The sequence below is a fragment of the Bombus terrestris genome, chromosome 15, assembly GCF_910591885.1.
Source record: "Bombus terrestris chromosome 15, iyBomTerr1.2, whole genome shotgun sequence".
Classification (NCBI taxonomy): Eukaryota; Metazoa; Arthropoda; class Insecta; order Hymenoptera; family Apidae; genus Bombus; species Bombus terrestris.
Window position 1 is genome coordinate 7,973,437 of NC_063283.1, and position 22,459 is coordinate 7,995,895.

The 22,459-nt window shown below is 42.6% G+C and overlaps 1 protein-coding gene and 1 long non-coding RNA gene across 8 annotated transcripts in view; one reads left to right on the forward strand and one right to left on the reverse strand.

The window, feature by feature from the left end:
- LOC100650939 (serine-rich adhesin for platelets) overlaps positions 1–18,004 on the forward strand; it is a 63,169-nt gene extending 45,165 nt beyond the window's left edge. For 2 of the 6 annotated variants that reach the window (XM_012317160.3, XM_048412566.1), the window contains exons 2-13: positions 3,124–3,331; positions 6,665–7,168; positions 7,675–8,629; positions 9,104–10,078; positions 10,416–10,679; positions 13,657–13,841; positions 14,441–14,689; positions 15,392–15,553; positions 16,195–16,480; positions 16,664–16,901; positions 16,979–17,129; positions 17,340–18,004. In XM_012317160.3, the coding sequence (XP_012172550.1) occupies positions 3,170–3,331; positions 6,665–7,168; positions 7,675–8,629; positions 9,104–10,078; positions 10,416–10,679; positions 13,657–13,841; positions 14,441–14,689; positions 15,392–15,553; positions 16,195–16,480; positions 16,664–16,901; positions 16,979–17,129; positions 17,340–17,600 (4,392 nt within the window). In that variant the 5' untranslated portion in view covers positions 3,124–3,169 and the 3' untranslated portion in view covers positions 17,601–18,004. Of the gene's footprint in view, positions 1–324; positions 449–3,123; positions 3,332–6,664; positions 7,169–7,674; positions 8,630–9,103; positions 10,079–10,415; positions 10,680–13,656; positions 13,842–14,440; positions 14,690–15,391; positions 15,554–16,194; positions 16,481–16,663; positions 16,902–16,978; positions 17,130–17,339 lie in introns of those variants that run through there. The other 4 variants (XM_048412564.1, XM_048412567.1, XM_012317161.3 and 1 more) reach the window with 4 other exon arrangements.
- Positions 12,897–22,459, reverse strand: part of LOC110119910 — a 45,337-nt gene continuing 35,774 nt past the window's right edge. For both annotated transcript variants that reach the window (XR_007226516.1, XR_002308427.2), the window contains 3 exons: positions 13,953–14,161; positions 13,320–13,847; positions 12,897–13,173 (listed from right to left, as the gene is read on the reverse strand). This is a non-coding gene — a long non-coding RNA (uncharacterized LOC110119910). The remainder of the gene's footprint in view (positions 13,174–13,319; positions 13,848–13,952; positions 14,162–22,459) is intronic.

Sequence of the window (22,459 nt, forward strand, 5' to 3'; positions counted from 1 at the left end):
CATTGTAGTCGCATTAATTATGAACGACACTGTACGCGAGGAAATATAGCATCGACAAGGTTAATCCGGGCGAGAGTATGCTTTCCTGTCGACAGCGGCCACCGTGAACGCAATCAGGACAATTGACCCGAGCTGGTCGCTCGACTGAATAATTGCCCCGCTTCCGGTCCCGCTTTTATCCGTTGCTATCGCATTGGCCGACCCTCGACATTTGCCAGCGATACCTCGAGACTCGCACGATCGTGACGCCCCATCGCCTGGGAAGATGTTCCGATGAAAGGATCCCTATCGTCGTCGTCGAACCCTTCTCGTCGATGGAATCGTTCGAACGAATTGAAGGAAAAACGAAGAAACAAGGTACGCTCGATTTGTGTGACCAATGCGGACCAACGTGTTTCGATTCGAGGTGAAATAATAAACGGGCAAGGTCGTACAACGAGAATATTCGGTAAGAAACTTCTATTGAACGAGGGTGAATGAATTTATTCATTCGTTAAATGCAAGTTCCGCGAGTCGGTGTTTCCTGGTTGCACAATGGTCGACGACAAACGACCATGCGATTCGTGGTCGGCGTGAACATCGATTAAGTTTCCTTCTCTCTACCTTTTCCCATTGCTTCGAACGTGACCAACGATTCACCTTGCTGATTAAACACGGCGAAGATCGAGCAACGAAACGATCTATAGAACTTGGCTCACAGCCACATCGTAGGAAAACGCAACGATAACATAAAAGATGAGTCGGTAGAGGAAATGTATCAGAATAACGGGTATATGTCATAAAAATTCATTACACAAATTTGAGATACTATTCGTTGAAATGTTCAACTCGCTATCGTTTATCATGATTCTTGGCAAATTTATTCGAAAGACAGAGGAAAGAAATTAATTATTCTAAAAGCCTGTGAAATCTATTCGCTATAGCATCGTAATATTACAGACGATACAACAATTTTGTATTCTTCCAATCGTTTGGAATTACGAAACGTTTCTCTTTTATATAAAGAATAGATTTTTAAATCAAAAGAGTTCACGCAACAGCTCCTCCGTCTGCATTCGCACATGGCGATGAGTTTTTCCATTTTTGCTATGGTTTCCCACGAGAGGAGAACTTGTTATTCGCCTGAAAAAGTTTCGAGACGGAAGTTGGCGTGAAAGGATAAAAATCGCGAAGAAGTTGGTAGGATCTGGTGAATTTCAAACGGCTCTCGTTCGACGGCCGGCCAAAGAAATTCCAAGACGTGACCATCGCGAGAGAAATTTTTGAAAACTAACCAACACCATAGCTTCCGACGCTTCTTCGCTGAGACGATAAACCATTCTCCCACGGAAACTTCTTATCGTTTTAAGGTCCACGGTGGGAACTGTTCTCTCAGATGGTAGGAATGTGCGATATTAACGAAGCCGAGAGATTTTATTCACTGGAGATTCCAACGATACCGTCGCTCTCTACGAACCTGCTAGTTCCAATGATACTTTAATCAAGTTCTTTTATTAAGCGTATAATAAATGTTAAAGATTATCCCACTGAATATTGGGATCTATCGACACAATGGATTAAATATTTTCGCGATCTCTACGATGTATATATTTGTACTAAATATCTTGTATACATGATAGAAATTTCATCTTCAATTTCGTATCAATTTCATCAATATAATCACGGTGATTCTGTCTTATTATAACGCCAATGAAATATCAAAATGCCTCGTATCCCATAACTGGGTAATTTTAAAGAATAAATATGTATAGCAACACGACGAGTTAAACATCGGAGGATGTGACTCTACACAGAAAGCGACGATTATTTCGCTATCAGACAGCTATTTAACACAGTATGTGTTGAACTCGTTTCAATCTCGCTTGATAGAAAAACAAAGGCTGTGAAAAAGCTTCGGAGGTTGAAAGGGATGGTTAACGAGAGCCGGTGGGCTATATCTCCTGTAAAATAAAGCATCGCGTGTAAGAAGCTCGTGGAATATTCAGAATTAAACTCCTATTACCCCCGTGCTTCCGAAGACCGAATAATTTATTCAACTCATTCCCTGATCAAACTTTGTTGCAACGGACCGGCGTTAACAATAAAGCATCGTTTTATCGGGCAATTTATAGCCACGTCCTTCATTAAACTTCACCGAACGCCACGGACAGTTTTCCCGTAAACGTATGCGGCAAAAAGAAGGAGACGTTTAATTATCTTTTTATCCTACCCTCGAGGTTCATCGCGAGATTGCGTTTCGACTGTGCTCTCGCAAAATTTACTAGCTCCGCTATATCGTACTGCACCGTGCTGTGTTTTATAGGAATAATCAAATTTCAACTTCGTATTAATTATCCTGATTATCCATTATCATTTCTGTGTAATTTGTTAGGAATATATTGAGAAGATAAATTGGAGGTTGCCAATTTTTAGAGAATTATCGTATAAAAGTAGAGTAGAAAAATACGACAGTGTCGTATCTACGTAGTGCGGCTGGTGAGCAGTTCACGAGCAAATTACAACCATCCTGTTGTGAATAGGCTCTTCGACCTGATGTTGTTGGAAGCGGTATAGCGAGGCTATAAAATTGTTCAGGTGTACAAATCTATACGTTCCAAGAGACAAAACAACGATTTGAAACATGCAAGGGGAAATAAGATGCTCGAGACCTCGTTCAGAATTGCACTGCGTCAATTCAGTATCGTTCCTCTTCTTTTTCTTGCAGAATATTTTTAACAAATTTTCAACAAATATTTTAACAATATTTTAACAAATTGTATAGTATAGAATTCACTTCGAAGAGATTGTTGCATTCACGAGACACAAGTTCTGGGTATTAACCGTTAATTTTAGACCTCTTTATTGGTCCCTTTCCTTAATTTTCCAACAAACGACTCGGTATCTCCCGCTCACGAAACCAAGCCTGACTCGCTTCCGGCAGTTAAATCAGTCTTCTAGCAGGGACACCGTGTATATCTGGAGTAACGTCTCCCTAGAGGAGAGCACGACGTGCAGTCGTGTAGGAGGAGCGGTTCTCTCGTGCGCGATGTTGCACACGTGCAGCACGAAACTCACCGTTCACCGGCGATGCTATAGCGACGGGTTAAGAATTGGACGATTACTATTTCGCCTCTTTCCTTTCAGGGTGATGATGTAACGGGACTTTCGCTGTCGCTGCAGTGAAGCAACGATGTCCACACAATGCAACCGCTTCGTGCAGAACGCCTGGAAGAAGGAACTCTGTTCGAATTGCTTCAAGCCAAGAGAGGAACACACTTTGCCGGAAGAGACGTTCAGGTTAAACATTGGCAAGGCTCTGAACTATGTGAAGACTGATAATGTTAAGATACAGGTATTTTATTTCCTAATGAGTTACCTACTTACTTTAGAATTTTAGTCTTTTGTATTTTATTGGTCCCGTTAATTGATAGTGTGAAAATTGTTTCTCCTATTGTCTTCGCCGACGAATAGAGATCCTTCTTTTTTATCGAAGCAAAGGTACTTCCAACACGGATGATATAATTTAAAGGAATGTCAACGATTTTACTCCTGACCGCTTGAGAAGCAAGCCAGTAGTAGAATATTACACATATACAGTACGTTGACGTATACAGTACACTTTGTATAGTATATTGCGGTTTTGATTCGACGAAGACAAATCGGATTTGTACAAAATGTACTACGAATCTTAGCTAAAGTTTCTTCAGACTGTGAGTTACGGAATATAAATTACATACGAGCGCGTGTGTGTGTATGTGTGTGTGTATGATGTCCAATATTTTACATAAGACTGTTACAGTTAACGACCTCTTAAGTGGCAAGTAAAAATATCATACAGCAGCAACATCGTAAAACTAGAATATCATCTGGTTCATTATATTATCGTTAGGCTAAATGATATTGCAATACCTACAAGTCCTTAGAAAATATCGCTAATTTCCTGTGCCTGAGCGAGGCAGTTGCGCAGCGTAACCGGGAAACTTGGCTATGCCTCGGTCATTGATTCTAATCGAATAACTAGAATGCTTCTGGAATGAGACTACTAATTAGTAATGATCTCTGGTACACGTGAAAAAACAGCCTCGATGGCGCGATAAATGCGGACCACGAAATTGGCTTTCTCGAGACACGGACAAGATCAAGCGACCAGCGGCGTGGAATTAGCATTTTGCTAGCAGGTTATAGGAGCGTAGGAACCGGCGAGCAAACGACAAAATCGATTCGGGTAAACTAGCGTGGCAGAGTCCCGCTATCGTTTTCACGCGTGACGTTGGGATCGAGCAGGCGGCGAGCTAAACTGTTCCACGCTCGGAAAATTGTTACGAAGTTCCGGCCACGAATCGCGGCGGCATTATGGCAGCGGCATCAAGTTCGTAAAACTGGGTCGTTCGAGCAAAGGACCGTCGTGCACTGTCGTTCGTCCGGAATTCCTGGCTGCCGCTGGTAAGAAGAAGAGAGAATTTATGTGTAACCATGCGGATCGTAATACGTGGCGATGTCCAACGAGCTTTTTACCCGCAGATCGCATTCGCGTTCCTCCATCTATAATTTCTACCAACTTATGCTCGGTTTTGTACTCGCGTTTTCTTATTTTCGCCAAAGCACGTTGGAATTCACGTTCCTCGAGATCCACAGCAGTGGATGGTAATGGAGGAAGAAATTTGATCGAAGAGCGTTATAAGATGTTCAAACACGCCACATAATGGAGGAAAAATCTCCGAGAACACCGGGTGATAAGTGTTCCGCTACTATATATAGACCGTCGATTCCAATTAAGCGAGTTTATTTGGTCTGCTGGTTAATTGTTTTCATTTGGATAAAAAATGTGGCCGGTTAAAGCGATACCGGATAACGTCCGGTCTTACCGTATTTCTTTTAAAGAATCAGCACGAGAAGAAGCTACTGGAGATACACCTCGTGGCTCCATCTCGTTTCCGTTAATATCCAATTGAGAAGACCGACTGAATCGCAGCGTGACGTCCTCATTGTCGTGGAATTCTAAATTTACATGAAGCATACGTGCGCGTCAGCCAGTGACAAGGGTGAACGTTTAATCGCACGACACGCGCGTCTCTGTCCACGCTCGAGAGGGTAGGCGTTATTCTACGAGGGTTTAATGCCGCATGTGGGCGCGTTCCATCGAAGAAAATCATCGTTCGCCCACGTACTCACGACGCTTTTAAGATCGTTTCGCGTGTTTTCTCATTTACATGCAGGAAATTGGAGGGAAAAATAAAACGGCAGGCAGATGAGAGGGAGAGAGAGAAAATGAGAAAAAAGGCATCTAGGATTACTTTCTCCAGCTGATTAATCTCGAGACTTTTCAACATCCGGTGAGATGTAAAATAACGCATCCGAGAGCGATCTTTTTTCGTTCCGCTGGATCGTAGAGGGGATACGTGTTCAAGTGTGTCGATAACATCCGGCGAAAGGAACGCGTGAAAAGTGGCAACTCGCGAAAAAATGATGTTCGCAGCGACGAGAGGGAATGGGATGAAAAGTCGAACGAGAAAATTGCCAAGGTGTTCGTACGACACTATGGAACGACGTAGAAGCTTGCCATAGCTTTTGTCGAGTCGTCGTTTTCGAAAGAATTCGCAGTGTCATTTCGATGATCCCACCACCCTCTTCTATTCGCTGACTCGTGTTATGAAACAGGGACAACGTCGACGATCTGCGACGAATATTCTAGCTAGTCGATAGTTTCTTGTCATAGCTGATAAACGAAAATTCTAAAACAGTCCGAAACCTGTGAAATTCGAGAACAGCTTGGATCCACGTTGAATAATTCATCAACGGTTTCATTAACGCCAGCTGACCACCCGAGAGTTTCGGCGAAAAATAACGTTTTTGCACCGGCTGCATTGATCCAACTTGAACCAGCAACTTTCATTTCCTGGCAAACGGTGATAAGACGTTCGAGTGTACGAGGAGACCCTTTAACCAGATCCAGAATACTATTTCTTCCGAGTACCGGTGAATTATTAGACGGATTACCAGAGGATAGAGTGGTATGGACGATTATAACTTACTTAAGCTGGCTCGGGATTGCTCCTATCCGTCGACGCTGCTGCCAAACAATAATATTTAATTCCTGTCGAAGAGGATTGGGTCGTGAATCTGCGGAACTAGCCTGGAAACTTGTCCATAGAGTAGATACTTGATCGCCGTCCACGAAGATTACGATTCATGCCGATCACTTGGAGAATCGTGGTACATAATGCATCCTTCGAACGTTTCGATCCGCGTGAAACTTCCGCCGTTCCTTCGGTCTACAGAACAACGTTTCATTTCACGTTCATTGAATACGTAATGAATTGGAGAAATTCGTATAGAAATCATAGAAATTCATAGAAACGTTCGCGCTAGAATAACAAGTATCTAATTGCGTATTTATTTGTACAAACGTATTGTATATTTAATTGTCTAAATGTACCATGTATAAACAGACATAAATAGAATTATACGTCGAAATTGAAATAGGAATATATAATTATATTTCAATCTCGATAGAGGTTGACGTCAAACACGCGTTCAAATTAACTACGATATTCACAAATATTCAAGAACCGATCCATTTTACGGCACAAATAATTGCACAGAAAAAATACGTGTCTCAGCTGACGCTTTAAATGTTCAAATCTTATAATAATAAATTATAAATATAAGTTTTGATCATTTTCAGAGTATTCTGCGTGGGAAGGCGGTGTCTCAAAAGGATCAGAAAAAGAAGAGCGTGGCATTTACGGAGCGGCTGACGGAGGTAATCGGTTATGGAGGCGACGACTTCGTCTCCGAAGGTGAAGAGGAAGATGAGCAGGACTTGGTGGAGTCGTTCAACGGGGACGATGACGCGTTGCCAGACAGCGAAGAGGAAAGGGCTTTGGGCAACTTGACGCGTGCCAATACCAACTTTAATACGATCACCGCAAACTTGACGGAGATCGTCTCCACGAACGAGACGAGTAAGTCGTCTACAACGACGAGATCCTTCGCGTCCCTTATGTTGGGAAGGATACAGAAGGATTCAGAAGGCAAAAAGACTACGTTGTTGGTCTCTGTCACGCCGTTTGGCGGTGACGAATCTTTGCCAACAGCAAAGAGGCCTAGCGATAAGAAGGTGAATGGATTCGTTAATGGCTTAACGAACTTTACCAAATCTAAACTAATGGAAACTGACAAGTCTGAGGTTGGTATTTTGTATTATGTTCGTTGCATGTTCGATTTTCGTCATCCCCTGATTAGCATAGTCATAGAATGATCATAGAATTAACAAAGACAAACGAATTTCATTTAAACTGATTTTAGTGTTACTGTCTTGCAGACGTAAATATAACGAAACAGTTTGTCCAGTTTAACAGGCAAATGAACAGATAATTTTCGTATAATACCTGTCTCTATATTGCAAAATACTACGTGTGGGGATTATTATCCTGAATTTACGATACTTACTAAGAACTTTTAGCCACGATTTTCTGATTTTTATTTCACGTCTTTAGAAGCACTTTGGAAGATAAACGTTTGCCGATTCGGATTCACGTCATGCGCGGTAAACGCATTAAAGGGATCTTCCCTTTGTAGCGAAACTTTATTGAAACTTTCCGTCGAATTCGTATCGTAAAGTGCGTTAAAGAAATATTCTATACTTGGTGAAAAGTTTCTTCCTTTTTTTATCGACTTTTAATATTCCTACAGACGATGTCGAAGAGCATGAAAAAAACCGATGTCGATGCGAGAAAGGAGGAAAAGAAGGATCAGAAGTTTTCATCCGGCATGGAGAAGATCGTGGACATGCCCCTGATCACGTCGAATAATTTAATTTCTGTCATGCAAAGAAACGAATCGGGGGATCCTGATGACACCAAGGACAGAACGTCCGAATCTAACATAATCAACGTCGAGAGGAATTTAGAGAATAGTAAATCGGATAAGAAGGCTGCCAATATTCCTCGAAGCCAACCAATTAAAAAGTTCGACAACGAGAAATCCAAGATTCATGCGCAAGCTTCGCAAAATGGTGTCAAGATCGAATATGACTTTACAGGGAAAATCACGAAGAAAGCACGCGACGTATCGAGAATAGAAAATGAATCCTTGGACAAGGGTATCGAATTGACTCTGACACCTTTGAAGAACGAGGCTGAAGACGCTGCCGAGAGCGATAGATCCATGATTGTTCGAGGAAAAGACGCCAATAAAATCAACGCAACATTAAACGACAATAGGAAAATCGTTAAAGACGATCCATTGTTACTTGAAGTGCGAAAAGTGGAAGGTGAAGCTACACCCGTGGAGAAGAAGTTCAGTTTTGAAGAAAGTCGAGAATCGGCTGGTGAACCAGATGGAAAGGCGGACGAAGAAGAAATGACGGAACCGCCAGCTCTTCCAAAGAGTCCTCCGCCTATTGAAACTAAGCATCCTGTTCAGGCAGAAACGTGTAAGACACCGATCATCACAACCGAACCGAGACCGTCTTTCCTACATGGAACAGTTCACTCGGAGTCGAAGATGAAACCTGTGGTGCCTCAGAAGCCGACTAATTTCTTGGCCAAGAATAGTTCTACGTCGCCTGATACAAATGGAAAAAAAAGTTACGTGCTACCGCCTCCTTCGGTTCAAAACGCCGCAGGCAAGCCCGCATCGAGCACAGGTGAGAATCTTTTTCTTTCTCGAAAAATATGTCGCATCTTTCTTGAACTTTTAAGATTTTTATATAAAATGCCTGAATACTTAAACTTTCAAATATTTTCATGTAAATATTTCCAAACTTCCGAGTTTCCAAGTTTTCCAATATCAAAATGTTCGAACATTTCAATTTTTCAACTTTTAAATATTCCCTTCTTTCGAAATAACTTTCAAATAAATTCTCGATTTTCCAACGTTTAAATCTTCCAAGAAACAACTAAACCTAATGATCTGCGACAAAGTCATTCGCATGACAAGGGCGTAACGATTAGATCACTATCGCGACGATACCAGGATTACTTAGGGATTCGGTAGACGGTTCGCGCAAAGTCATCCTTCTGATTAGTTGAAACGACCACGTAGATCCATGATTACGTCGTCCACGGTACAACACTCTCTGTTCTAATTAACGACGTTTGCATTTTCAACTGATTTACAGGCGCCAACAACGTTCCACCTCCGGAACAAATAGCTTCCTCTCGTCTAACAGCTACCAAAGACAAGTCGGAGGAACAAGTTGCCGCTTCGCTCTTAGATCAAAATCGTGGATCTCTGAACGCGGATACTCCAAAAGACTCGGAACAGCGAGAGAACGAAACTTCTCGATCGCAAATCAACTCAAAGTCTGTGTGTCAAGGTATCGAGTCGAAGTTACCGACCGTTGAGATGTCTGCATCGAAAACGTCGCCAGGAAGTAAGTCAAAGGCGTCGTCGAACGTAGTCAGAAGTCAGACCATAGATTCAGCAGATAGTACGGAGAATCCGGAGGTCGACGAAGAAATTTCAGATCCCCAATTTTCGACGGTAGAGTCGATACGGTCGCCGAATAAAAGAAGAATGGCGCCAAAACCTCCAGCGATCGATTCTACGGAAGAACTGGCTCCCAGTTGTAGCTTGTTCGCCAGGAATCCCGGGGCGAATTTCAAATCAGACTCTCCAGTGGTCAGAGAAAAAGAGAAGAGAGAAAGGGCCTCGTCGTGCAGCCCGAAGTTTCGAAAAGCTGTCTCGGATCTTCCAGATCCTACGAGCGCGCAAACGTGCGATCCAGCGTCCAGAAGAACGATATCTCTGTCGCAGGATAGTCTGGCAAGTGGGCCAGAAGTTAGAGAAGAAAAGAAGAGAGGTAGACCGCGTTTCTCTTTGAAGAGATTTCTTAGGATGGGTTCGAGGAAAGACGTGGATATGGTTAGCGGTCATGCGTCCAACTCGAGGATCGACGAAATACCATCGACGCCGCAACCTAAACCACGATTAGAAATTATTCATCCGTTGGAGTTGGATGGTGCTGCTGTTGAAGTGGTGGGAAACGATCGGATTAGCAGGATAAGCGAAGATCAACCAGATTCCTGCGGTTCTAGGAACGACGCGGGAAGAGCAACTCGATCGCCGTTGTCCGCCGGATCGCATGCCGCCGGTAAGTTTTCCTTTTGACACACGATCGCTCTATCCGATAATGATCTATCTTGACGAAGGATCGAGAGAAACGGAGAAGCGGTTCTTTTAGAATTTCGTCTATAATTTTGGCTTATCAAAATTTACCTGGTCTCCCTTTGTCAATTAATTAACATGTATATTAGTGGTACGGACATCATCGTGTCACGTTCATTTCGCAGTCTCCTCAAAGAGAACGTTTAATATTCAAGCGTGTACCGCGATGGTTCTCCACCATCGAGAGCGAATTCTCCAAAGATAGTAAATTTGCAAGGACCGTATGCCGGCTGTATAAAATATGCGTTACTATGTTATGGTAGCGAGACCAGGGAAACCGCCACCACCACCAAGGAACCAGTCTTTGGAGGATTGGTCGAGACTGGATCCAGCTAGCAAACCGGTCAGACCACCACCGCCACGCGTCGAGACCAAACAACTACCGTCGAGGAACGACAAGTCATCCACGAAATCGTCGCCCTCGTCGTCCACATCTTCAACGTCCTCGTCGTCTACGTCGTCGTCTTCGACGTCGTCCTGGCAGCCAGCAGCCTCGACCACCTCAGACTCGATTTACGCGAATCTGGGTAAGTTCAGGCCCATCCAATGTAACTAATGGTTATCCACGGCAAAAATCTCGATGTTGTAACAGCCATACTCACACGAATCCTCGCGCCAGCTGCTTCCTTGACGAATTTACAGTTTTCTTTGCGAGAGTACGTCCGATCGGGGAATATAATCCTGTAACGCTGGATAACGGTGGTTAACTCTCACCTTTCCCTCACGGGTTTTTTTCTTCGTTCCTCGTTTCGCCGGGTCGACGTACGGTCGTCGTGAAATTGCCGTTTCTTTACACCCGTCTGCCCCCTTTTTTTCTCAATTTGGATAGTGCTCGTTTGTCCGTGTCTGGACACGAACGAAGACTTAGACGATCGATGAAGACGAAGAGTCGCGTGATCCTGTTTATATCGGGATTCCCGTGAAACAGTCAGATTAATATTCTTCTCGAAGTTACGTTCTCTTTTAAACTTTTGCTATATGCCATACGCGTTTCGTATTCTAATTATTGTTTCTTATACTCTATACGACTAATCCCTTCGAACGACTATACTCTATACTCGTGTACTTTCTCGACTAATTGCTCTATTTAGAGACATTATACCGAACGATTCACGATTCTCTGTGATATATCTTATTACCGTTTTGTTAGATAAAACAACGCGCGATGACGTTTCGCGCTTCGTGTTTTTCAACAGCTACGTTTGTCGATAAAACACCGTAGTTGTGATTATCTTTTTTGTACCGCGCGAATCGCCGTCGTTTTGATACAGAAATTTCTCTATCAAACGAGCTAAAGTTGCCTCCAACGGATCAGAGTGCGATCAAGAGTTTGAGAATGGCTGGCCGAATTTAAGAAAGAATTTGAAACTGGAAAAAGTGCGAAACCAGTTGTATGAACCGATGATTACACATTGTTTTTTTTTTTTTTTGTAAATAAAACGATAGAAATGGAGTACGAAAGATTCTGTAACCTCGAATTTCTGTGTCTGAAATAAACGTTTGTTGCCTGAAAAACCAGAGAGCCTTGTTTTTCTTGGTCACGTAATATTCTCGCAATTTTTTCTTTCTTTCTTTTTCTTTTCTTTTAGATTTTTGGTTCGTTGCACCCGTCGTAATCCCAGTATCTCTCTATCCGTTGCGTGTGCTTTCTCCTTTCTTTTTGTTTTTTCATGACGAACGGAACGAAGGCCTCGACGATGTGAAACGACGAAGCGAAAAAAGGAACCACGATCGTTCCCATTCATAATTGTTATTGGATTGCGATCGTTTGACGTTTGCGCGGTTCGATTTGGGGTTGCTTCATCGTTAACCGCATGCACCGGATACGACTGTATTCAAAGACCACGCGAAACTTGCATACATTCTCTTTTTCATCCACCATTTCGCTCGTTCCATTATTTCCTTTCTTTCCTTAATAAGTTCGCTATCATTTACCGAATAGGAATATCCTTGTCAAACGACCCTCTTAAACCACATTGTTAAAGTCCATCTTTTGTAAACTTCTCGGTTTCCTTAAACTTTAAAGTTGTTCTTCTATAAAAGGTAGAAGACTCGACATTTCACGTTCTCCCTGCGGTGTCCATTTTTGCGTAATATACTTTACGTGCAAAATTAGCAAATATCACGTGATTTACAAACAAGCATGCACACGATGCGTGATAGCGGTATTCCTTCATTTCGATTCAAAAAGACAATTTCATTCGCGTGCTAAGCATCGATCCACTCGACACCTTCCTTCTCTCACGAACGAAGAGTCGAATTTGCTTTGGTTAGACGAGAATCGAACAGCTATAGGGTAGAGAGGTGCTCGTCTCATTCCTAGTCCGCTGTAAATAGTGAACATGTCGGCGGCGACGTGACAACGGTGGTAGGATTGTTGCGCAAGGTATCCTTAACCGTCCCAGGGTGCAACTAACGCCGCATGTATTGATTGCATATTAGCATCGTGTTCTCTCCCCCTTCCCCTTCAGTCAAACCTTGATAACGAATGCCTGCCAATTCCAGGATTCCCGATGATTCGCGCAGGAACTCTAAACGCCACTTAATTCACTGTGTTTCGCCCTGGAATTTCTAGAACTCTATTGAACCCTTTAGCTTCGCCGGAACTTCTCCAAGGAATTAGGATACCGAGAGAGATGTGTCTCTCCTTCCACAGGAATTACGTTTCCAATTGATACGAACGGTGTTATTTAGTCGATTTAACGTTGGAGGAAAGTCGAAGGGTTAAATAGACACGATTCTCGTTATTCGATTATCATACAGTATTGGATCGTTCGATAAGTTGATGCTGATTTTTGTAGCACAATATCTAATTCGCAGCGTCAATTACTACGCGTCATCGGTATTATGCATAGATGGAAACCTCGATCTCTCGTATTCCTATCTTCTCCGTTTCCATTCACCAAGAACATGCTGTTCATAATAGAGCCGCGAGAATGGGTCTGCCAGGTACAAAGTTGACTTAAACCTCGAAGATGGATTAATTTTTCGGATATAAAATAATTGTAGAAAAATGGAGTCCTAAAATAGTTGAAAAAGATCATTGAACGAAATTGTATATATCATATTAAAAAAATCATCGAAAAAGCAATGTTACGAACCATTTAAAAATCGATACAAACTTATCGAACGATCGAATAAACTGCCATTATCATTATCATACTTACGCTGTAGTCGTATTCGTAAGAGTTTTATCGGAAAAATGATTCACGATTGAAACACCGACGAGCGGAAGAGCGATCCGAAATCGTCGATACGACGACCTCGAGTGATTCACCAACGTGTCTGATTTGTCGCTTTGCCCTCGTCCTCTCGCAACAACAGTCCATTCTGCATAGATATACACATACGTATGTACGTGCTAGCGCGTCTCTAGTGTTTTAGCCGGGAACGATAATTCCGTCTCTCCTAGCACGCTAGTACGCTAGCTAGCCTGTTTTGTGATATGCCTTGTGTCTTGTGGTACTAACCCATGGCGCTTGACGATGGCGGACGTGCCTGCAGCAGCGGAGGATGTTACAGGTGAGGTGCGCAGCTCGTTGGCACCCTCGAAACCGCAAAGAACCGCCAGCATGAGGGACCAAGCGACCTCGCAGCCAATCCTCAAGAAACACGGCTCTTCAAGCCCGGCGCTTAATCAGGATTACGAGACTGTCGCGGTTACTGCGCCACCCACGTCTGATTCTCTGGTAATGCTACAATTAATGGGCTTTTAACGATTTTTATGGCTGACCGCGGAAGTGTACACAGGAAGTAGGAAGAAAGGTGTTCAAGAATTTAAGGCTACCGTAATGTCTCACCTATTAGACGTCAGTGTGCTCTCGAAATAACACTTATGGCACGTTCGGCTAGGTTAGTACATAGTACGTGCAGTGTTCTCAGTGTCCACCATTCGGCGTTAATAGATTGGTGGATTATGTTTGGTCGGTTCTTGAAACATCTTCCTTTGTCGATCCGTTTACACGATTTGCATGACAAGAATGATGGTACAGGTAAGGTGAGAGGGAATCTGCAAGTCAAAATAAGTTGAAAACTAAAAATAACGAAACAGAGTTGGAGCATTTTATCGTTTCGAAATAAATCTTTTTCACGGGTCGTGCTAATTTCAACTGTTTTTCCAAAAGTTCCTTTCTGTACGAGAACTCTAACACGATGTTGTTATTGTTGATTTCTGTCTCATTTTCACTCGTAGAATCTCCTCGTTTCATTTGTACCACAATTTCGTTACATAGAATTACCATATCTAACGAGTTACTAATTCCAGCGTGGTTTTACACGATTTTTCCAGACGTCTAACGACAGTCATGTTTACGAGTGCCTTTCTAGCTCGCCGGAATGCGATTCGAATCTCGAGCTGCGCCACACTGGCGTATCTCATCTCAGCTGCAAGAGGAAATCCGACAGCAACGCGATGGAACCCGCTTCGGAATTCAAATTTCATCATCAGACGTTCGTCAGATCGACTTCGCTTCCATATTGCGGCAGCGAGACCGAGAGCGAGTTGTATGCCCCGTATGGTTTTTACACCGGTGACGAGGTACGATCTCGTGATATTTCCCGAACTGGACGTGACCGCGTGGGTGGTCGCGTAAGATATCGGAAACTGTACAACCAAAGAACGTATGTGCTAGTTTTAAAATTATGGCGACTAGCGCGAAACACTATCGAAACGAACAAATTTAATGCTACACACGATTCGGTTTCGAATAATTTGATCGAAATTCTGGTCTCGTAGCGATGTCAACGAAACTTTAAAATGTTTCGTACAACGCACTCGATGTAACATATTCGGGAAAAGAGTTTGCAAGAGTCGGAATACTTTCGCGAATCGGTGTATACATATTACGTTTCCGACGGAATTTATGCTTTTTAGAAAAGAAGCAATACGAACATGGCGATCGATCGAACGAACGCTAACCAGATAGAAAAGGTTTAAAATTAAACGAAACCCCGTAGAGACTAGGTTTTTCACGCTTCCGTCGGAGCCACCTTTCTTCGTTGCTTTTTCAAAGGTGGATCGGTTTCACAACTGTTTAGCAGGCCCAGCGATTTTATTACCATGCAACTCGATCCCGCGGTATTTGCGGAACTTTATTACTCGACGGGGAAGTTTCGTGGTCCGCGCGCGCATCCTGGACTTTTCTTATTTAATAAAGATCCCGGGAAACAATTTTACTTTGAGATAGTTTTATCAGTGGCGCAACCGCGCGGAATTTATAATGGAATTTTTAAAACGCAGGGTCCCGAGGAGGATCAAGACTGGAAGAATAAGGACGACGAATTAAGGATAAGCCGATTGAGGCAACGCAGAGGTCGCAGTATAGTTCATCGAAGCCTCGAGGATAATTACGGCGCCGTGGTCGTAGCAAATCATGAAGCTCTCGCCCAGTTTCTCGACCAGGTACTTTCTCACTTTGCACTTCCTTCTAAGAAAAATCTTCCAACTACTTATTCCGAGATCCAAATCCTACATTCATGAAATCTTCGATAAAATCTCAAGTGCTCTTTCATACAGTACAATAGGATATTTCATTATTAGTTATTCCGGAGTATGCATTCAAGCCGCGGTGATTTACGATTAACGAAGCGGCATTGTTCCGGTATCTAATTTATCTTATTGACCTGGAATCGTCTAAACAGATTTCAAGATCCAGCGAAATATGTAAAAATGCATATTTGCGATATTCAACTTTCTTGTTTCGTTACAGTCGCGTGATGTTTTATTATGGTGGTAATGGAATTTCAAAAACTTTCGACTTATGATATATGAAACTTACGATGTGTATTCGTAAAAGTTTTCCGTGGCAAGTATTAGTGAACTATATCCGCGAACCGCTATAAGTAGATTCAGTCAGCACGAGTTCAATTAATCAGGCATTAACTAAAATTTCGTTGCAATAAATACAACTGAAATAAATGGAGCATTGTCCTCTAATTGGATCGTTCTATTTAGATTGTATTTAGATGTGTATTTTACTCGTGCGACGTGGTTCAACAACACGTTTCATAGAATATGCATGGGACGTACATTTACTGTTGCAGCTGAACCAAACGCCTCAAATGCTTGCGGGGCTGCGAGCGTTGAAAAATACGAATCCGCGTGTAAGCCACTTCGGCATCGACGCCAATACGTCGATCACAGTCGGTAGAAGAATATTTTGCTCGGCGACGTGGAACGAGCTGAACGTCACCTTGTGCATCGCCTTCGATCTGGCTACGCATGTGTCGCGGAAGGAATTTTATTTGGCACCTATAATCGAGTTTATAGACAGCCCACCGAGGGAAATTACCGACAAGACGTGTCTACGAGGGAACAAGAAGCTCGAAGGTATTTTATCGATCTCCTTATCCTTCCCTCTTTAAATTACACGTTGCCACGAACCAATATTAATTCATTAAGGGCCAAACGACAGTTTTTACGAACGTTATAAACGCTCTAATTTCTTTAAATTCCGTAAAAAATATGAAAATTTAAATTCGCGATACCGTAAAATCGTTTTTATTATTTCAGCGACCATTTCTGTACTGCCGCGTTTACAAGTGAACACGATACAATTATACGGTGCGACGATCAAGGATTTGCACGATGAAGGAACAATTAGAGAGGCATCGTTCGTGCTCCTTCAATTCGTCACAGCGTTAAAGAGCCTTCAAGCGCGAGGAATCGAAGAATCTGCGAGAAGCTTGAACAACGTGGTTCTATGTAGAGAAGACAAGGACGCCTATTACAGGCTCTATCTTCTTCAAGGGTCGGTAAACGCGTCGAAGGAGCTTGCTCGACGCCAGCTCGAAATTGGTTCGCTCATTGCTCGATAACGTTTGACAGATTGAACGTGGAGACGAACGAGGAACGCGACGAGGAGAGGGTTTCGTTGTGTCAGTGCGCGCTCGTGGCGCTTCAACAACTCAACTTGGCCAGTAGACTGCCACTGATTCAGGAGCTGCTCGTACGGGAGAAGGCAGTCACCTTGTCTCAGGTAAAATTAACTAGAACGTCGTCGGTTGTCTGTTTTCGCGAACAAACAAATAATTTCAAAGATGAACGCTACGACGACTAGCGATATTACAGTGCTGTCACGCGAATGTCAAATATTCGATGGCGATATACAGTGACGACAAAAAATATTTGTCTGTGTTAGAATCTGGAAGAATTGAGAACTGAACGAAAATCTATATTCTCAACGTAGGTGAAATCCATCCTGGAATTTTCTCTGTGGGGTCCCGCGGACGTGACTTTCGGTGGTCCACGGGAAAGGGAAGTTACCCTCCAAAGATGGTTGGATCTGGAAAGAGCGAACGTTCTTCACGCGTTAGTGAGGACAAGGGCGCCGCTCACCGTCACCGACGAATACCAATTGCTATTCTTGGTTCGAACCAGTGCGAAAATTATGGGCGAAGCGTCCTTGCTTTTGGACGAGCAACGGAATCGCCTGGTTCGAACTCGCTAAACGATCGTTCTATTTCTTTAAACGATCGTCATCAGGGACGAAGTCAAACAGAATCGACCACCAGTTTTTCATAGACGAAATATTATTTAATTATATTTATACATCTGGCAAATAGTGTATTAAAGATTTTCCAAATTCGAGAAACGTGTACAGTTTTCAGACGATCGAAAGGAACGACGTTTTGTTCGAACGAAACTGGACGATAGTCGCGATTGTACAGATGAAAACGCGAGGCTCCGAATGGATATCAACGCTCGTTCGAAGCGAGATCGCGTGGGACGATGCTTTCGACCGAACGTTCTCGTTCATAATTAAGAACGATAATTACCTTCGATTAACGTCCCCGATCGAGTGTAATCTTATTAAATATTTGTACAAATAAACGACAATTGCTATTTGACGTATTCCCCCTGGCGAACAATTTTATAGCTGATCCGATTAAGTGGAAACGCTAAATTACCGAAGCGTTCGTTGCGCGGTTATTACCGTAAATATCAAAGACACGAAAAGGCTGTTATTAAGTTAATACTTCGGTCCGTAAGGAATACTTCTATTTTAAAGGTCTGCTTCGCGTCTTCTCTTAAATCTTTAGAAAGCTCGTTCGTTTGTCTCGATCTTAACTTCTAAATGGCAACGTACATCTAAGCGTTCAGAGATCACCCACGAGTCGACAAAAAAAGGCACCGATTACCGATCGTTGCTCTAACATTCTATTGGAAACACTGGTCCGCTTGTACGACACGCAAACGCACACATTCTCGCGTGGCACCAGGTACCGTCGATTTATCAACGTCGCGGAGCGAAATCCAAGCCAAGTATCCGATACAACAAATTCCGTGTAATAGTCACGCACGAGATCGAACGCGTATTATCGTTAATGCAATAACGACGTGCGGCGTTGGTAGTTCGATAAATCAATAATCGGAATGCCGACCGACGGAAGATGCAATTTTTTGGCGGGGCTCGGTGAAATACGCGACACGTGGCTCCGATGCCTCTCGAACAACGGATTAAAAATTTGGCGCGGTTCCCGAACACGTTCTAAGTAATTCCTCTGCCTTTTCCTGTCCACCTTTTTCACCCTTCCTACCCCACCAACTCCTTTTAGACGCATTTTTTCCAGCAACGGAATTGGACCACGCAGGAATGCCGCGTTACCTGCGCGCCGAGCAGAAACGAGTTTTTAATTAAACCTTATGAATTTAATGGCACACATATACACATACACATACACATACACACACACACACGTACAAAAGCAGGCCGGATGGACGCGTTTCCGTGGACGCCGAGACGCTCGCGGAATCTCGTAAACCAGCCCTTTTTAATAACTCGCCTCGGAGAGACGATTTTTAAACGAAGCTGCTCTGCATGCTTAACCAATATTCATGAAAAATTTTCCAAGCCGAAGGAATCGAACAAATCTAGATTTGCTGTGAGCGAATGTAAAATAGTTCTTTTTTTCTCGTCAAGAAAAGGCTGAAGGGCTGTGCCGAGGGTTGGAAGAAAATATTCTATTGAATGTTTTATCGAAACAGAGGTTCCGGTTGAAGAGGGCTTGAACGTCCGTTGCTACGAAATAAAGAGCTGCTTGTTTGTTGCGACACTCGAGTCCCTCTTGTCGAGGTAAGTTTCCCAGCTAGTAGTATATACCAATTATTGACCGGACGTGGCTCTGTTCGGGCTGAGTGGCATAGATGTCGCATACTCTACCCTCGACTCTACTTCCTGGCAGCTCGAACGCTCTTGAACGAGAGACGAACACTTTTTTTTCAAGACGATACGTCATATGTGGTGGAAGGGTAGAAATTGATGGTTGACCCGTTGGCAGACCGCTTTAAAGGTTTACAAAAACCTTCCAGAGGAAATTTAAGCCCGTCTTATTGAAATCTGTTTGCCGTGATGATATTGAGGTGACGCTTAATGCTCTCCAACGGAGATTTACTATGGAACCATGTTGGAACGATATTACTGAAGAAAAAGACAATGGAAACGAAGTCGCATTAAAAATCACTGCCAATATTTCTAGGTCTTCGCGTGATTAAAGTATACGGTTATTCAGACTCTAATGAAACGAGAATCTCTTGTATTTATCTCAAAGTTGCAGAACATCTGATAATTGAATGTAAAGTTATTGTTGATCTAAATTACAAAATCGTGCGGTTTTGTATTATAAGACTGTAGTAAAATTATCAGTTACGAATGTGTTAAATCAATAGATTAAACGCCGTGCTGCTTTTGATCATTTTATACCAAATGATATGGTCGATCGAATGACGTGATAATTATCTATAAATACATTGGCTTTATGCTATCTGTTATAAATTGAATAGATCAATTACTGAATTGTCGATATAACTGTCAGGACTGTCAACGGGATTAATTTAGATTTTTTAATTTCGTCGCCGAAGTAGTACACGAAATGCTTAATATCGATGGAAGCTCGATTACTCACAGCTTATCATTTTCGCTCGTAGTTTACAGGCAAAAACAATCGTCGTTTTGGCTCTCGACTGCGTCTTTTACGGCGTCAGGACGCCTGCTGTAATACAACTCTCAGACGCGACAAAACGTCGTCGCGACGCGTCGGTTGTTAGCATTGACAGATACGGAAAACAATGGCACGTACTTCAGTTTTCGTGCTTTTAGCAGCACGAACTCGAAGAAGGCGGAGTGCTCGGCATCGAAATTGTAGGTGACTGACTGCATCCATCTCCATAACAGGTACGTAACGCTTCGCGCTCGATTCTGATCTATCGGCGCAACAAGACGAAGCCAGGATCGAACAACAACGTCATTCCTTCAAGAACGTCGAGTGGATTCTGTTAAACGTTTGTCTGCGACTTCGTCTGCCGGAAGCATCGTTTGTCTTGCAAACTGTTTGAGCAAACATGACGACAGTACGCGGCGAATGTAAATTGCTAAGGCAACGGTTATAGGGAATAAAGTGTTTCTCCAAACGAAGGACTCCAATGATTTCCAGTTTCAGTGAAGTGAAACGTACAGTGTTTCGTGAAAGCATCGCGACACATACGACTACTTATTGCAGTGGATTACATATATTAAGATTTAGAACTATTTAAGATCATAATAAGTCAGAGCAAATTACTTTAAACAAACACAAAATGGATGAGCACGTATGTTTGTTTCTATTGTCTTTGGTATGCACAGGCGTGACCGTGCATGCGAAACCTATTCTAGCGAAAGAGCTAGATTCTTGAAGTAGATCCAAAGATACAATCAACGAAAGAATTTGAACATTGGAATTACCAACCTCTATTACATGTACATACGTACACACCTACGTATACTGTATGCTCGAATACATTAGAGAGACAATTTGGTGAGAAAAATTGTTTCTTTTCATAATGGGCCACACTTCAACTTCCACGATATACGTACGTTGACGTATTTCACCAAATTTTAACAACGTCGCGTCCGCATTCCTGTTGCAACGTCAAAAATAATCGTTACCATCAATTCCTCGAAGAAAAGCAGCACTCCTTTTGGTGCAAAATGTAACACGCGAATGGCTCAAGTATCCAACTAATTAGTCGACCCACTTTAGACCCGGTACTCGAGCTAAGAGGTAGTTGAAACAAAGTTTTGGTACGTTGACGACGAGCTGGCCTTACCAAAGGCTAGAAAAAAGAATAACAAAGGATGGTATTACGCGAGTAGAAGAGCGACGTTAGACGGTGAAAACGCATAATTACCCTCGATCTTCCAGCCATTAGATTTCTCCTCTTTTTTGTACCATTGCGCTTTCTTTACTCTACGATGAAAGCTTGTAAAACTCTGAAAATAGTCGCGGTAACAGAGCGTCTATATAATTTTTTTTGAGTGTTTTCGTCCACAATTTTTATCGTTTACTTTCTGTATCCGGTCTTCTTTCATTTTTCTCTTTCGTTTAAAATAGATCAACTATCGGAATTCTTATTTTCCATCGTTTTCGCGTAACGTGTTTATCTTCGAATCGTCATACGCACCGTTTAGTTTCAATGGATATCACCTGGATTTTCACGTTCCCTTACACGTAGTGTATTCCGGTTCAAATGTCGCAACCCGCATTGTTTAACTCTATTACAGATCGAGGATTAACGCACAGCGATAACATAAACCAGTAGCGGATGAACGATTTTCCTACTGGCATGAATAAAGAATATCCGGCGTTGATGGGGAATTAGGTATGTTTATTAAACTTCCATGCGATTAAGTTACGTTTACAGCAGTCTTGTTCGGCCACGTGTGAAATCCCATCGCTACTAAATCAGTCCAGTATTCTATCGTATATAACTGATGTCTAAATTAACGCGATAATTCCCTTTTGAATTACTAGAATCGAAGATCTATGGGAGAAAGACGAATAAATCAAAATGGTACATTGAATAAACCATGTTGGAAGTTTGAGTTAGAATTCACTTAGACGTATCATACTATTCTCGTGGTAAAATATGCATTATCTTTTATTCATTAACATTTGGAAAATGCGGAAACACGAATATATATCTTAACGACTGGCTGGACAAGCAGGCAACATGATTTTTGGTCGATCAACCTGTTTACTAATTTCGTATGTTGTCGAGAAACAAGCAAACACGAGCAGTTATTTCGAAAGCAGCGCTTAATTTGCCTCGACGAGAGAATCCAGATTATCCTGGCGAGGCGGATTCAAGCACGTGAGGTCAATTTCGTTGGTCTACCGGTTGGTTAATTTGGCCTTGCGTTGGCAGTGGCCGTGTCTCTCCGCGTAACCGCTCGCGTTGCTTGGCGTACGCCCAAAAGTACGGATATGAAAGTGAAAAGCGTTTTTGTATTTAGCAACGCTAGGAAGCGTCAAACTGGCCAAAATTTTTAGA